Raw genomic sequence first — 16,625 nt, forward strand, 5'->3', positions numbered from 1 at the left:
ATATCTAGATGGCAAAATGTTGTATAAAAAGTATTAGCTTAGATTTTGAAACCAGGAGCTAATTAGCCATTGTACAATGCTGTACTTAAATGCTTCTGGTTGCAGAGTTATGTTTTGTGAAGTAGAAGTGTATCTGGTTTTTGGATTGGGCCCAAACCTATTTCATATCAAAACCAGAACATGGACAACTTCCTTCATATTCAGCTTATACAAGAGGTCCTTTGAATTAGACAAAGAGAGTAACTATGATAATGGCTCAGCTGTCTGAGATGTACCTACTGAAGCTCTTGCATGCAGCAGGATTGTAAGACTGTCAAAGCTTCTGAATTTCAAAAGAGAAGCAGAATGAGACCCGGCGTAGGCCGCAGCTGTAATCTGTGCTTGGTAGCATACAAGTCCTCTCCCATGAGTCACACTTTAGAGAACACTGTGGATTCTGTTTAGCCTCTTGGGATTTTTTCTTTTTTTTTTTTTTTTCCCCCTGGGCTGCAGTCTAATACTTCTTTCACTCCTCATCTCCCCTTCTGTGGATAAAATCATGTTTAATTTGAGTTATTAAGATGGAACCTAGGAAATCCACAGTTCTGATGTAGGTATCTTTTTGACATAGTTCATACGATTAATTTTATATGTGGCCCAAGGCTGGGAATTGCTCTCCACCCTACCTACCAAATTTATCCCTGATAATAGCCCTGCCTTTTATGCTGATATTCACACTCTCTCTTCCTTCCTTTCTCTTGTTGTATTAGGACAGCATTTTAATCCACGTTTATGTCTTGTTGTGAGGCTGATAACTTCAGCAGGCTGGTCAGGTTTTCTTTGTCCTTCCCTAAATTAGACCATCATGAGAATTATCGGCTTTATTCTTTCACAGTCCTGCTTTCCTCTCCTACTCTTTTGCATTTTGACCAGCTCTTTGATGCTCTTCCTGCATCATGTTGCTCTTTCCTCTTGTGCTTTCTTTGAGCTACTGTCTCTGAACTCCCTTATGCTGTTCTCTCTTCAAACAAATCTCCTATATTCCTTTTTTGACTTTATCTCATGTTGATAACTTGCTGCTCCTGCATACTCATTCAACCTATGTCTGTTTTTCTGTTTTTCCATTCACCAAGGTTCTTTTGAATTGTTCTCTGTGAAACATTACTCATTCTCTGTTGCTTAGTTCCCAGTTTTAACTATCACCTCACCAGTCCACTCCTCCCATGCTCTTGCTCAGCCTTTCTGTGAATTCTGTGTTCATCACTTCTACTGAAACTGTTTCCCATATTTGGCTTTCCACCTTCCAAAACCTTTTGCTCTGCCTCTCTGGTCTGCAAGGTCTGTCTTGCCAACTTTCAGCACGGATTCACTCTCAACAGTGTCATCTTTTCCTCTAGCAAAACCATTCTGGTGGAAATCTAATCACCCAGATGATTTTTTCCACCATGGATTTATTCTCCCCTCTTTTTTTTTTTTCCCTAGTGTAATTAAATTCCATATGTGCAGACCCATCTTTACAACTTCTGAGTCAATCCTTTCCCACCGGCCTTTTTTCTTCTCTATATAGATTTCTGCTGATTTCTGCCAATGTGATACAGTAAGATGTGCCCATCTGCTTTTCTCGGCTCATCTTTCCTTCCTCTATTGTTATCCTTTCCCTCTTCTTTTCATGGATACAGAAGTTTCTCAGTTCCTGTGTTTATATACCCTTTCAGTTTACCCTAGAAATCTTTCCTAGCTTCTGTGACTTTACTCTCTCATTCTTTGCCTTAACTTTTGCCTCTCCTCTGGTTCTTTCCCTTAAAACACACAAGCAGAACTACTGTGATTTATTTCTGTATAGAGTCTCAAAGACACTTTCTTATCCACCATCATAGATAAAACTTGTCTACTGTTTCCATGGCTCCCACTTACTGGAGCATCTTCTCCTTGCCTCTTGCTTGGCCTCGAGCTTCAATCTTTGAGTCTTCACTGGCTGCTTTTCCCTATCACATTAAACAAACTTCTTGTCTTCAGGACACTATTATCTGTACCCCAGCTCTCAGGTTCTTACTACAGAGATTCCGATTTTGACCTCTGATTAGCTAGTACCTGTCACTGGAACAGTCTAAAACAGTGGTTTTGCTCTCTTATGTGACTTTTTATGCTCAGGAAGAGAAACTTCCTTTTACAAGGCTACATTGTTATCCTGTTTCAAATCCCACTAACTTTTTTTTTTGCTGTGATAACTACCAAAATTTCCTTATGCTTTCATCAGGTATTGTATGCAATAAGGTTGAATGAGCGATAGGAAATTTGCCACTATATTCATGACCAAACCTAATGTTTCCTAGCTTTTTTTAATGTAATAGTCATCTCCTTAAGCTCTGCAAGACCTGTGAAACAGCAGCCCTGTGGTATGCGAGTCTTAGCTCATGAATCACCCACATTAAGAACTATGGTAACACTGATGATAAATGGTGTAAAGCTAAACAGTAACTCTAATGAAGACATAACTACACTACTGTCATCACCTGAGGTGCCTACAAAACACTGAGTGGGTACTGCATTTTGTTTGTCGCTTTATTACAAATTTTTAAATGAGTCTGATGCTTGTATGTCCCTAAAGCAGATGCTATGTGTGTTGTTTCTCCTCAGCCTTGTCTAGCAGCCAGGATTTTCTGCACACCCACTGTTAGACCCACTGTAATATTATTGTAATATTTCATTCTTTATGGAAGTCTAAAGGTCACCTCTAAAATGACTGCTGTGGGAGATTCTGGTCTTAGTTATGAAGCACAGGCAACTCCATATGCGGTCACTGACAGTACTCTGGATTTTCAGCAACACAACTCAGAATAGAATTGTTGTATTTTTGGCTCTGTTTAAGAATCGGTCAGTATTTTGTACTGGTTGTGTTGATGCTTCTTCTCACTGTTTCTCACTAGTTTGTGGATGTTGCTAAAACAGGTCATGATTTAAATACCTACCAAGTATTTAGGTATTAATGCTTTATAAGAGTTGTGTTTCCAACTTCCTGAAGTAAGCGGGGTGTGCGTAGTTAAAAAGAAAAATAACTAATAGGTTCTTGTATTCTACTGTGGTCTGGATGTTAGCTGAGCTGGTGCAAACTTCAATGCCGCTAACTAAAGATCAAAATCTAGCTTTAGAAAAGCAGGGGCTGAATGCTCAGTTTATAAGGAATACTTTGTTTTCACTATAGATTCTTACGTTTCCCTAAAACTTGGATCAAGTCTATATGCTGAATTTTGACTGGGTGATATACTTAGCCAGTGGACACCACAAACTAGCATAACTTGTATTTCAATACTGCTAAAGTATGTTGGATGTTTTCCAAACAATAGACAAAGATGTGATGTTTAAACTTATGAATATAGCATCTCACTGCAGAAAATCTATTCTATTATATATCAGTTACATCTAGATTACATACTGATAAGTCTATGACTACATGTAATAGCAGCAAGTCGTTTTCCTTGGGTTCTCTGCTATTTCCTTGTAAAAATTCCTTCTCCCTTGTATCCCTAGGTGCAATTCTAATAGCTGAGCTCAGGTTTTACACCACAGATCTGAGTATTTCTATAAAATCACAGTGAGAATCAGCAGCTGAGAACCTAATGGACATACCAACTATCTTTCTGGAAAGTATGCTGGAAGCAGTTGTCTGTTGGGCTGGTAACAGTCAGTGCTGGTGATGATAAGGAGCTTGGGGTATGGCACCAGTTCTGGTCAATGGCCTTCTCAACCCCTGCCCTGGACTGAGGATTTCTGAATTAATTTTTTTTTTTATCATTGTCCTTATACCTTCTTTGGTAACCTTTATTATCCCTAACGTGCACACATACCTGCCTACATGTATGTGATGTTTTGGTTTATAATTACTTGATTTGACTCTCCTTTAAGAACCCCTTCCTTACTCAGCAGCTTCTGTTATTCTGTATTGGTTATTGTGTGTGTGGTCCTGGTCTGGATATGTAACGTACTTCAGCTAGACTGTGCTATCAATATGAATTTCATGACTGACTTTGCTATTACTCTCATTTTGTTATCTATTGCACAGACATTGATACGTTTCTGGGATCTACCTTGGGGATTTAGTGTAGATGTTAGGCCCTATTTCTTAAATAGAGATCAAGATGGATCAAGTGAAAAAAGATGACTTTTTCAATATTTGAACATATACAACACAGCTACCATTGAGGCTGATAATACTTGAAAACTCACTGCATTTCCTGATCACAGACAGTATCTCCAGTTGGGCATCTAAGAAATGAAAATCATAAGCAGAGATGATCTTTGAAAAGATGGGCCTAAGGGACTTAATTAACATCACAAAGAACCACCATGACAGAGAGGGGCAGAATTCAGTAGTGTCCAGCCAAACATTCAGCTAATTAAATCATGACACTTCTTTCTTCACTCATCTGACTAATAGAATATGCATTTTAACTGCTGTAACAAATAAACCACAAAAGACAACAGCTTTCTCTGCTATGTTCTCTTGTTCGATTATTAGATCTGGCCCATCCTTTGTGTTGGATGGGATTATAATGCCTTAATATGTAATTAAAAGTTTTGCCATAACTTGTACATACAACTTCTGAGTACTTCAATATTCATCCTTAATATCTTTCCAAAATATCTTAAAGTTTCCCAAATGATTTTTTTCAAACAAAACAATTTTAATTCTATCACAAGAGGTCATATTGATATCTGTACAGCTCACCTGTCAAATTGAAGCTTAGATTCAATAAAAAGGGTGAACACCACCAATAATAGGTTGTTACACTATATGTGGAAAGACAGAAATATCAGGGATTTCCACAAATACTTGCAGGCAGAAAGTTCATGATCAGGTTTGATAACTTTGTTTTATGCTTTTGGCTCTGGAGAGACAGGTGTTCCAGTAGATACAGATTGTTTCTGGTTTTCCTTAATGGTAAAATCTTTTCTTTCCCCTTCTCCTAAGCCTCTAGACCAGCAAGTCCAATTACCCTTGCCTAACAAGTGGTTTCTTGAAATTGAATCTTTCTCTACTCTAGCTAAAACTAACATTTTTCAAAGTCTGTGAGTTAAACTTCCTGTTTTGTGAGAATGGCAAATGCACATCCACACCATAAAGCTCATCTTCTGTTGAATTTCACATCCTTGGATCAAAGTTTGAATGTATAGCAGGATTTTAAAGAAAAGTTCTCGATTACTTTTACTGTGGATGAAACAATTCATTTTTCCTCAAGTGCTCTGTTCAGAAGTGCCCAAGCCATTTTTTGTATGAAAAATTTCCCCAGATATTTATTTAGAGATAGGTATCTGATGGAGATATTTTTCAATGTAAGTACTTGCCCAAGGCTTTAAGCAATGGAAAACAGAAACATAAATAATATTGTCAGCCAACAGCAACAAAAAGGTGTACTATCAACTAAGAGGTTGCATTAAGAAAAAATTAATCCAGTACTTTTCTTCCTCTGTCAGCTTTTTTCCTTCCTCTTCTTTCAGATTTCAATGATTGTCTGAACAGAATGTTAGTAATGTCTGGGGCCACAATTTTAAAATAACTTTATTCTGTAATAAATGCACTTTAATCACCATACATTAAACAGTAAACTAACTTCTGTGAAATTATTTCAACCTTGCATTTATACTGCATGCATGTCTGGGACTCTTTCTGGCTGCTTTCCTGGATTCAAAAATCTGAACCAATTTCCCCATTCCTTATTAGTCTCAGTTCCTCTCAAAAAAAAAAAAAAAAAAAAAAGTAATGCCTGCTTAGTAGAACACTTGACTTCTTCCTTAGTACCTTGGGTATTTCCTGATATATCATACTCCCTCATGTCTTTTTCTCTTTCATTAATAGTGTATGAAGTGATTGAAAGTTAAAACCTGCAAAAATAAGGTTTTGTTAAAGTACTGGAATCCTCTGTGGATGTGTATAATCATTAGAAACGGATGACCTTAGGTTAGCTTACACTTGTAAGTCTTAGATGTGTGCTGTGCTATTTCTCACTAAATTTGCTTGCATTTGCTTTTACACAGGTAAGTGCTCAAACAGGCAGGTCCGCTACCTCTAAACTTTCAGATAAGTAAACAGAAAGAAGAAGCGATCAGAACCAATAAGTTGGGAAAGTACAGCTTGGGTAAGGTTTTGTTTTCTTCCTCTGGTAGTATATGATCTGTAATATTGCATAGAATATCAGTCCTGAATTAACCAAGATTGCAGCAACTAAGCTAAAACAGGTGTGGAAAGTTGCTGCAACTGTTTGAACTTCATTTTACTTTCCTAAATTAGGTACTACTGGGGAAAAATTATATGTATCATCTGGTTACTAGGATGGAAATACTGTAAAGTGCTGAATAAGATTAGGCTCCTAAAGCTCTGTGTGCGGGCTGGTGGTGGTGAAGCTAAATTATTAGACTACTGGTACCACTTGCATTTGAGGGAGAATATAGCTTTATGCCTACAATGCCAGCTGAAATTCCTGCTGCTAGCAGCATGCTGTATGCACAGTCTCTATAGTGACTGTGATAGTAACAGCCATTGGCTTTATTCTCAGCCTAGGAGCCAACTCCTTTCAAAAAAATTTGGGGGGGGAACATCTTTCAAGGCAGCTTCTTTAACTCTGCATTCCATGATAATGTGCCAGTAGCTAATGCAACAAGAGACAATACTCGGATCTTTCCTTAGGAAGATTTTTACAATTGAATTGTATTGTTGTAGTGTCATTCTCCTTCCTCCCCCTTCCCCCCCTGCCCCCGTTACTTAGGAACATGCTGAGAAAAGGGATAAGTGTTTATGACTGTAAACACACAGATCAGTTGGAGCAAGACAGAAGTGATGGGTAGGGGCAAAGAGCAGGCCTAGATATGAAAGCAACAATACTGACTGGTTTTATTGGCTATAAAAGTATGGACAGAAGAACATGCTAGTGCTAAACAGCCTGCTCAGTTAAATGGGCTTCAACAGATCTATATAATAAACCAGTGCAGAGTTTTGCTCAAGTATCCATCCCACTCCAAAAATTAACTTTTTGGCATTACTTCTTTGATAATCGAAATAGATCACTGTTAGCTCAGGATTTGGGGCATGTTAATTTTATCTTGTGGGAAGAACTACCCATTTTAGTCATGACAACATAGCCCATATATATAATCAGATTCAACAAATATATTTTCTTAATATTTTGAGCAGCTTCAATTGTCAGTAGAAGGCAGATATATTAGTTTAGATGCACAGATGCAGTAAAGATGCACATATGCAGTATAATCTGGCACTCCTGGGGTTTCCCTGGCTCAGGAAACCTCCCTGAATGCCACAATCCCCTGCTCCACTGCAGAATGCACCTGCACTGGAGCTGATCACCTCTGTGAGGCTTTAAACGGAAGAGGGTCAATTCAGATTAGATACAAGGAAGACATTCTTCATCATGAGGATGGTGAGGCACTGGAACAGGTTGCCCAGAGAAGTTGTGGATGCCCCTTCCCTGGAAGTGTTCAAGGCCAGGTTGGACGGGGCTTTGAGCAACAGTGGAAGGTGTCCCTGCCCATGGCAGGGGGGTTGGAACTAGATGATCTCTAAGGTCCCTTCCAACCCAAACCATTCTACGATTCAATTAAAGAATAAGATTTTTTTTTTTTTTTAAACAAAGCTTAGAGAGAAATGTGCACAATGAAAGGAAGCAATTCCATTAGAGTAACTGAAAAGACTTTTATCAAATTAGAAACTTACAGCTGTGAAATACTTGCATTTTTAATATGAAATCTGATCTAAAGAACCAGAACAAATTCTAGACTGCCTTATTTTCTGAGTGTGTTCCAAGAAAAAGTAAAATTGGTGAGAGGAAGTTCATCTTTATGTAGGCAGGACAGTAAAATGTAGTAACATCATAGTTTGTAAAGTTATTCCTTTTCTGAACTTCAAAAAGTAGCAACTGTGAACGTGGAAGATGCTTTTCAGTGTATGTGGGAAAACTTATTTAAATAAATCAAACTTTCTTAATGTAGTGAACTATTTGGAAATAGTATCTACTACTCTGCTTTACAAAGCAATAATATAATCACCTCATCGTATTCCTACTTGAAATAGTGAGATCCAAATGTCATTGCAATATATGCAATAGGAATGACTAGAAGTAAAAAAAATGGAAATTCAATAGTGTAAAAGTCATTTACACAGTGTTTACATACTCCTGGTCTTCCCTGCAATAAGGAGGTGCAACTCTATCCTTTTCTGTGTTAATCATATTAATGAATGGCAAGCAGAATAGTTGCTATGTAAAACACTGTGGGATATGAATGATGCATCTGAATGTGTTGTCGAAATGTGCAATAGGAAATACTCTACAGAAGGTACAAGCTGTCTGAAAAGAATAAATTTTCTTGAAAGTGTCTTTCTACCACACTGTTTGTCATAAGTGATTGCTGAGGCCAATAACATGAAGTTTAAAAAAAGATCTGTGTATCTTATATGGGCATAAAATCTCCAGATTTATCATAAGTACTGATGCATTTTGGAAGGAATATGTATCCTCTTGCTTCTTGTCTCTAGCAAGCCTCTTTTTTTCAGGATGAAACTTGAATAAAGAGAGGAGAGGGAGTCCCATATGTGCTTCTTGCAAAATTTTTCATCTTTAATCACAGAGATGTGTAGAAAATATCACAAAGAATTTGACTGGTGGTCTTATCAATAACATGAAAATGAAGCCTCCGATGATGAGGACTTAAAGGAAAACCAATTTTACGTGTTCTGAACATGTCAGGATAAGCATGATTAAAGGACCCAACTCTAATTTTTATATAATTAAAATAAGAATTTGGCCTGATATCTAATACAGTAATTTCATTCTCTCTGTGTGGTTGAAAAGTTACTTATTAAGAAACAGCTTCCTCAACTCTTATGTTTCATCTTCTATGACCATTGGAAAAAGCCAGTTATTTGAAGAAAGTATAACTCCTCATTTTGGAGGGTTTTCCTTTCCACCTCTTTGATGCATTAAAGTAAAGTTGGGCTAATTATCATTCTATTAATGTATATGCTATTATTTTAATTTTCTGCTGATTAATCTGTTCTTCATGTGCTACTGTCCTTCTGATGTGCAAAGGGAAGTAAAATAAATACTGCTGATATTAAGACTCTTTTGTAGAATTTTAGACCAGGTAATAGCAGTACACAGTGCATTTGGGGCAAAGGATTCAGACATCTTTAAATCTGAGGTACCCAAAATGCTCAAATTACAAGCCTGCTCATATGCTGTGGTCCACACAGGCAAAGACAACAGATAAGCACTCCGAACTGTCTTGTAGAGGTGGCTTGATGTACTGACTAGATAACTAGTTTAGCACAACTGAGAATAAGATTGTCATGGTTAGTTTCTGGAACTAGTTACTGTAGAAGTCCTGTTCTAGTTAATTAATTTCATGCATGTGGATTTGGAATGGATTTACAGGCAGGTGTTAGAGAACAGAGCTTAAAAGAATGCAGTGAGAAGGCAGGTTTAAATAGGAGCAAGAAAGAAGAGGGGAAGTTGAAATACTGTATAGGAGACGTTCAGAACTGAGTAAAAGCTGCTGTTCTGAAAATGTGTATGTTAACAGTGTTCTGGGAATCTAAGGAAAGACGGGAATGAGTGGTATATCAAAGCACATTTTAATCAGTATAATTCATATATTGGTTTTTTTGAGTGTTCATTTTTTTGTGGTCAGAGATCATTACACTTGTTTCTACCACCTGAGGAATGAAATCCTAGTTATATAATTTATTTCCCCCCTTCTACCCTCTCAAATAAATGTTCTAAGAACAATGTTTTTTTCATGTAAATGTGAGATGCTAAGAAACTTAAAAAGCTGAGATTTATTCTTTATTTTAACCATATAAGCCTTCAGTACTGCAGCTGATGTAATTGTCCTTATCTATATCTGTAAAGCCCCCGCCTCAAAGTTTTTATGCTGTGCTATATCTCAATTAACATTATTTAAAGGTTAGCTAAAGCTATTATTTGATGTAATTAATTTCTACTGTGGTGGCAGCTGCTGGGAGGGTAAAGCAAGATCTTACTAAAATATCTGGCTGATAATGACTTTTGGCAAGACAAAACAAGTGTTTTATTGATGAGGATTTCAACTGTATCTTACAAAACATGCACTATTAAGTGTATATGCATTTATAAATACACGTTACACATTAAAATAGAAGTCATGTAAATATAAGTTCATATTTTTCAACCAGAGCAGTGTGGCCAAGTAGGAATGAGACCCACCCCATCCTGCTGTATATCTTTCTAAGTGAATCTTATCCTGTGATGTAGGTGATGTGGGGAAAGGAAAAGTACATATTGGTAAATCCAGTGCTCCATTTCAAATACTTAATTATAGATTACTGTTTTGGAGTGCTGAAATATCCTTTGTCCACTAAAATTTCTGCTGTGATGCTTAAGAAAGAGAGAAAGCAAAGTACATGAGGTTGCAAGTAGTTGTAGTTCAATTTCTTTTCTCATGAAAGTTAGACGTTCAACATCTGGCTTGGATCATTCTGTCCCTCTCCGAGTAGTGTGGAATCATCCTCTTCAATATGTATTTTAATGCTTTGTCACCTACATTGAAATGCTGGTAAGTTCATGCAGGAAAAAATTCCAAAGACTTCTAGAGCAACTTTGAAAACAGAATTTGGGAGACTTAGTCTTATTAAAATGTAGTAGAAGTTGTATTTCTTTAGTAGGGTCTGAAATTTTTCTTAAGCCTACCTCTGAGGGTATCTCAGTAGCATGTAGTTTAGTTTGTAAAAATACTGAAGACTGTCTAGACACAAGTAAACAGACAGCAATATAGGTGCCAAGGCAGGCTGGGGCCAGCATACGATGAGGAAGCCATGATATCTGTGATTCTGCTGCCCACTGTGCTCAAAGCTTAGAGGAAGCAGCAAGCCCTTCCTAGAAAAGAGGCAAGTTATCACCAATCAGCTATTAGTAATGTGTTTTGCCTCTGTGAGAGGTAACTGCTTCCTGCTGTTGCCTTCTGCAGAGTTCCAACTAGTAGGCTTAGCCCCTAATTCAGGAAAGAATAATTGCTCTAACGGTCACTGAAAAACTGTTAGCCCTTGCTTGGGATGGCCTTTTCTGTGCTTTTTGTGTGAAACATTTGCCTTGTAGTCACTGTTCACTTTTACTGCATCGCAGAATTTCCTGTATTAAAAACGGAAGAGAGGAGGCTTAATAACACTTAGCTTGGCCACGGAAAGAAGCTTACAAAGTTTGTTGTAGTAGTGCATCACTTTATTGATTAAGCAGGATGCAGGTAGTATGTTTAACAGTACTGTTCTCCAAGGGGGAAGAAGTTCTGTTACTGTATTCTGCAAAGACCAGTAACTCTCTCTTTTACAAAATCATGGAGCAGAGTTAATCACCTTCTTTTGCTTCCTAATTTAGTTCTTTAAATGTTCAGAGCAAACAGAAAAGATGAAAGAAAACTCATGAGGACATCTGTCTGAGTACAAGACGTCGATATAAATAGAGAGACTGGGAAAAGTAGTTGTGAATCTGTTTCGTTTTCTACTTCAGGAAAACCAGTCAGAACAGGACTGTGCAGGAACAGCACTGCTATAAGCTCTTGCTGAGGGAGAAATTGGGGCACAGCTCAGCACTGTTTGTTTTCATGTAGGTTTAGATAATAAAACACAGAAGGCTGAAAGGGAGATTTGATTTACTGTTGTTCAGAAACCACATTTTCTTAGGTCTGCAAGCTTCAGCTGTCCCTACATTTTTGCTAGGGTTTTAGATTTTTGCTTTTCTTTACATATTTTTTTCCATCTGTATTTTCTGTTTGGGATAATAAAAGGTTTAGAAGTCTAGAAGAGGAGGAGAAAGTGAGTGGTTTGCAGCAAGGAAGCGGAGTCTCTCATTTCATTCATTTTTTTCTCATTGTTTGGCAGGTGGAAAGCACAGGTTTACAGAGCTGAACTGGATCCGCTGAAGAAGTGGGGAAAGAGAAAACAAGTACAGCACCATTGAAAAGAGCTTCAGCTTTATCTAGCAGCATCACCACAGCAACCAGAAAATACAATTAAAAGACAAGGGCTAGAGCAGAGAAGGTGAAAGTGCGGCTCCTTACCTTTGGACAGAAGGCAGCAAAATAATTATGCAGAACAGAAAAGAGTGTTTGATGGATCTAGCCAAACTGTGGCAAGGGGAAGTGTCCCTTGATTAACAGGAATGTGCCACTGTTTATGCACTGGAAAGGGGAGTGCCATGAGATCTACTGAAGAGACTATTTCTGTAGTTGCATATCTACATGTGTTTGCACCCCTGCTGGTACTGAATTAGGTGGTACAGGCATCTCGGACCACCAGGTATTGGATAGCGACTTTTTTTTTGTTCAAGGTGTACCCAGCACGAGAACTGAAAGACACCCCAGATCTTTTTTGGAGACGCAAACAGAGTGAGACAATCTCCAACCTTTCCCTTCTGTAACTGCCTGCTGTACCATGGGATGTCGGCAAAGCTCTGAGGAGAAAGAGGCAGCGCGGCGGTCCCGTAGGATTGACCGCCACCTGCGCTCTGAAAGTCAGCGACAACGAAGAGAGATTAAGCTCCTTCTCCTGGGTACCAGCAATTCTGGGAAGAGTACTATTGTAAAGCAGATGAAAATCATTCATAGTGGCGGCTTTAACTTGGAGGCCTGTAAGGAATACAAACCTCTGATTATCTATAATGCAATTGACTCTCTCACACGTATCATACGGGCTCTAGCCACGCTTAAGATAGAATTTCACAATCCTGACAGAGCATATGATGCTGTGCAGCTTTTTGCCCTGACAGGCCCAGCTGAGAGCAAAGGTGAGATTACCCCTGAGCTTCTGGGAGTCATGAAACGGCTCTGGGCAGACCCTGGTGTGCAGGAGTGTTTTTGCCGCTCCAATGAGTACCACCTAGAGGATAATGCTGCATACTACTTAAATGACCTAGAAAGGATTGCAGCGCTGGACTACATCCCTACAGTGGAAGATATTCTGCGTTCTCGGGACATGACCACAGGGATTGTAGAAAATAAGTTCACCTTCAAAGAGCTGACTTTCAAAATGGTGGATGTGGGTGGACAGAGATCTGAACGCAAAAAATGGATCCACTGTTTCGAGGGAGTTACAGCAATAATTTTCTGTGTGGAGCTGAGTGGATATGACTTGAAGCTGTATGAAGATAACCAAACAGTAAGTGCACCTTCTGCTCCTTATTCTCCTTCCTTCTCTTCCTTCTCCCCTCCCCAGTGTTTGGCCTTTTTTTCTCCCCCACTTCCCTACCTTCCCAAGGCAGTAATTCCCGAGTTCCCATCCCCAGATGTGATTTCCTTCCCCTCACCCCCAATCTGTAGTAAAAGCCAGAAGCTACGATTCCTTTATTTGGATAGTTTTCCCCACTGGACAGATTTATTAATTTATTTAACATTATTTTTGGGAAATGGAGGTGCTCTTCACATGACAGACAGCAGACTTTTTTTTGGTGCCTTTTTGCTAAATGTTTACCTGGTTAAGAGTTACTCCAAACATCACTTAAAAAGGTAGACAGCAGTGACATCCTGGTGTACAGGGATGGTTAATTTGGGCACCATGTTTTGCAAGGTCTGGGAAACTTTGAAGCTAAAATAGTAATAAGTAACAGTTTTCTCCGCATTTTGTTCCAGGATTTTAAATCTGAATTTGGGATGAAATTAATTTAAAAAAATTATCAAATATGGTTTTTAATTAGCATGGAACTTTTAAATGTAAAATTTTCTTTGACTGTTTTTGTTTATATGGCTGATTTGCCTTATCCAATGAATAACTATTCCTGTTTAATTCCCTTTAATGCTATTAGCTTCTGGTTTTCACAGCATGCAAATACAGTAACTATGGAAAAATATATGAACACTTACACATATGCAACTATGTGTTTGCTATCACATTCAGATTGCCTGAGTTAACCTTTATAGGGTTTCACTTGAACTTTTTTTTTTGACAGCCTTGTAAAACATGATACTTAAGAGATGGGAGTTTGTGGGTCAGAAAACATAATGATTCTATCATCTAGCGGTTCCTAAACATGCTGTATTTATGTTTGAAAACAGCTGCCTTTCAGGAAGAATTAAAATCTATACCGTAACATCAGAAATTAACCTTAAAATGCTTCTACTTCTCCTGTACTCCTTTCCGCATCTTCAGTTTTTTTACATTTTGAAAGCTTATTCACCAATATCAGCTCCTGGAGCAGAGCAGAACACCAGAATCCTTGTTCTTTTACAGCAGGTGCATTACATAAGTGGTGTTGGGGAGTAAATTATTCCAAGAAATTTTTATATGATGTTTCAAATCTGACTGGATCTCAATAAGTTTACAGAAGGGGATCTTTCAGCCAGGTCTAATGATCTGGTTTTGGCAGTCCTCTATGGAAGAGGATTACTAATCAGCCTTAACTGTTGTTCTTTGATTATCAGACACCCTCCCTCCTCATTTATGTGTAGTACATGCATCTATATTAAAGTTTCTTTACAGAGTTTCTTAAGTCAAATGCAGTATACTGCACATGTATGCGTAAGAGCTGTATCATCTGTGTGACATCCTCTAGTGCTTGTATGGGTGTGTGTGCTGGTTTTGGCTGGGATAGAGTTAATTTTCTTCACAGGAGCTACTATGGGGCTATGTTTTGGATTTGTGCTGGAAACAATGTTGATAACACAGGCGTGTTTTCATTGCTGCTGAGCAGTGCTTACACAGAGTCAAGGCCTTTTCTGCTTCTCACACTGCCCTGCCAGGGAGGAGGCTGAGGGTGCACAAGAAGTTGGGAGGGGACACAGCCGGGACAGCTGACCCTAGCCGACCAAAGGGATAGTCCACACCATATGATGGCAAGCTCAGCATATAAAGCTGAGGGAAGAAGAAGGAAGGGGGGGACACTCAGAGTTACAGTGTTTGTCTTCTCAAGTAACCATTACGCGTGATGGAGCTCTGCTTTCCTGGAGATGGCTGAACACCTGCCTGCTGATGGGCAGTGATGAATGAATTCCTTGCTTTGCTCTGCTTGCGTGCGTGGCTTTTGCTTTCCCTATTAAACTGTCTTTACCTCAACCCACAAGTTTTCTCATTTTTACCCTTCTGATTCTCTTCCCCCGTCCCACCAGGGGGGAGTGAGCAAGTGGCTGTGTGGTGCTTAGTTGCAAGCTGGAGTTAAACCACAACAGTGTGGCACCACTTCCTATGCAGCTCTCTACTTCCTTTTCCCTTTTTGCACTAAAATAATAATTTCAGGGAACCCCTGAAAATATGACAACTGATTACCAACTCATACAGATTTCTCTAAAATAATACAGTGGGGGAAGAGGTTGGGAGAAAGGGGAATTTCCTCCACAAACAGATTCAGTGGAAGGGAGTAATGAAGCTCTACATGAGATGACTGTCGCAGTGCAGATCTCTCTGTTGTGAATTTTCTCTACCCTGAAAAGCTCTAGTCCCATGTTCTGGAGAAGGGGCCAGCTGAGACCTTCTTCACTGTTGTTTATTTTGTACCGGACTTGTGTCATGTCAGCATAGTTGCATACCTCACTTTTTTCATTAAAAATTGTTTATCAAGAGCTCCCGTGCTCTTTAAAGATGTCAACTACATGGTCATGGGTTTGATAATGACTGGAATAACTGCAATGGCTTTAATGGTTAAATATGAAAGCCTCCCAAAAATTATGTGTGTATTATATAACACATGCCATTCACCAGATCCCTGAGGCAAGGTGAACTATATCAGTACCTGAAACAACTTCTGTGCCTTCTATCTAGTCTGCTGTTTATACAATATCACTCACCATAGAATCCCAGTACAGATTAAAATATTGTCAAGTGACCTAGGGGATTCCACAGTTCTGGTGATAGGAATTTATAGCAATTGAGGTGGAGAAACTCCATGAGACGGAAGTGGTTAAAGAAAGGAATTCCATAGGTAATACTTCTGACATTTTTCAGAGTTTGTATCAGAAGTTGACAGCAGTCACTGAGGTAGAGTTGGAGAAAATGCTAATATTTCCTTCCAAGTCATATGAAAAATGCACAAACCAAAAAGAAACAAATACCAGACAAAACCTGTAGAGGAACACTTCCCAGAAATCTCACACTTGGCTTTTTGTTTGCTTGTTTGTTTTTACTGTCCTATCTCTCAGTAAAGTCTTGTCTGTTCAAGTTCTGGGTTCTACACCTAACTCTTTCCCTCCAAACCAGCATAAGCCTAGATCATCACCAAAGAAAATAGGTGAAATTACTCCCTTCACATCCCGTGCATGTAGGAAAGGGGTTCTTTACGTATCACTTTGTACAATCTCTTATCATGATTGGTACAGTGATGTGAAATTATTTCAACTCGTTTGTACTTTTAATTCCTTTGTCAGTATTTTTGGTTGCTAATAAAGTTTCTTTACAAAGATTTTTCTTATTAGAAGTGAGCTAAGTGATAAGTTTGAGAAGCAATTATACTTAGGTTTGAACCAAGACTACAAAATAGTTTCCAAAAATATTCCCTTTGTTTTACAAGCTTGCCTTACATGGTTGAATCCCTTTTGTGTGCACTTTCTATGATTCTTCAAGGGGAAAAAAATCTTATGGTCAAGAACATTCACCTAAGCTGAATTTTGATAAAACTTTTCAGAAA

At 38.5% G+C, this 16,625-nt stretch overlaps 2 protein-coding genes across 3 annotated transcripts in view; one reads left to right on the forward strand and one right to left on the reverse strand.

Annotated features, from left to right (window-relative positions):
• The window catches only part of RSPH14 (radial spoke head 14 homolog), a 108,206-nt gene that overhangs the window by 32,944 nt on the left and 58,637 nt on the right, over positions 1 to 16,625 (reverse strand). The window lies entirely within an intron of this gene.
• GNAZ (G protein subunit alpha z) overlaps positions 1 to 16,625 on the forward strand; it is a 79,858-nt gene that overhangs the window by 15,081 nt on the left and 48,152 nt on the right. For both annotated transcript variants that reach the window (XM_075516394.1, XM_075516393.1), the window contains one exon: positions 11,897 to 13,171. In XM_075516394.1, coding sequence (XP_075372509.1) covers positions 12,449 to 13,171 — 723 coding nt within the window. In that variant the 5' untranslated portion in view covers positions 11,897 to 12,448. The remainder of the gene's footprint in view (positions 1 to 11,896; positions 13,172 to 16,625) is intronic.

The sequence above is a fragment of the Mycteria americana genome, chromosome 13 (genome assembly GCF_035582795.1).
Source record: "Mycteria americana isolate JAX WOST 10 ecotype Jacksonville Zoo and Gardens chromosome 13, USCA_MyAme_1.0, whole genome shotgun sequence".
In the NCBI taxonomy this organism is placed as follows: domain Eukaryota; kingdom Metazoa; phylum Chordata; class Aves; order Ciconiiformes; family Ciconiidae; genus Mycteria; species Mycteria americana.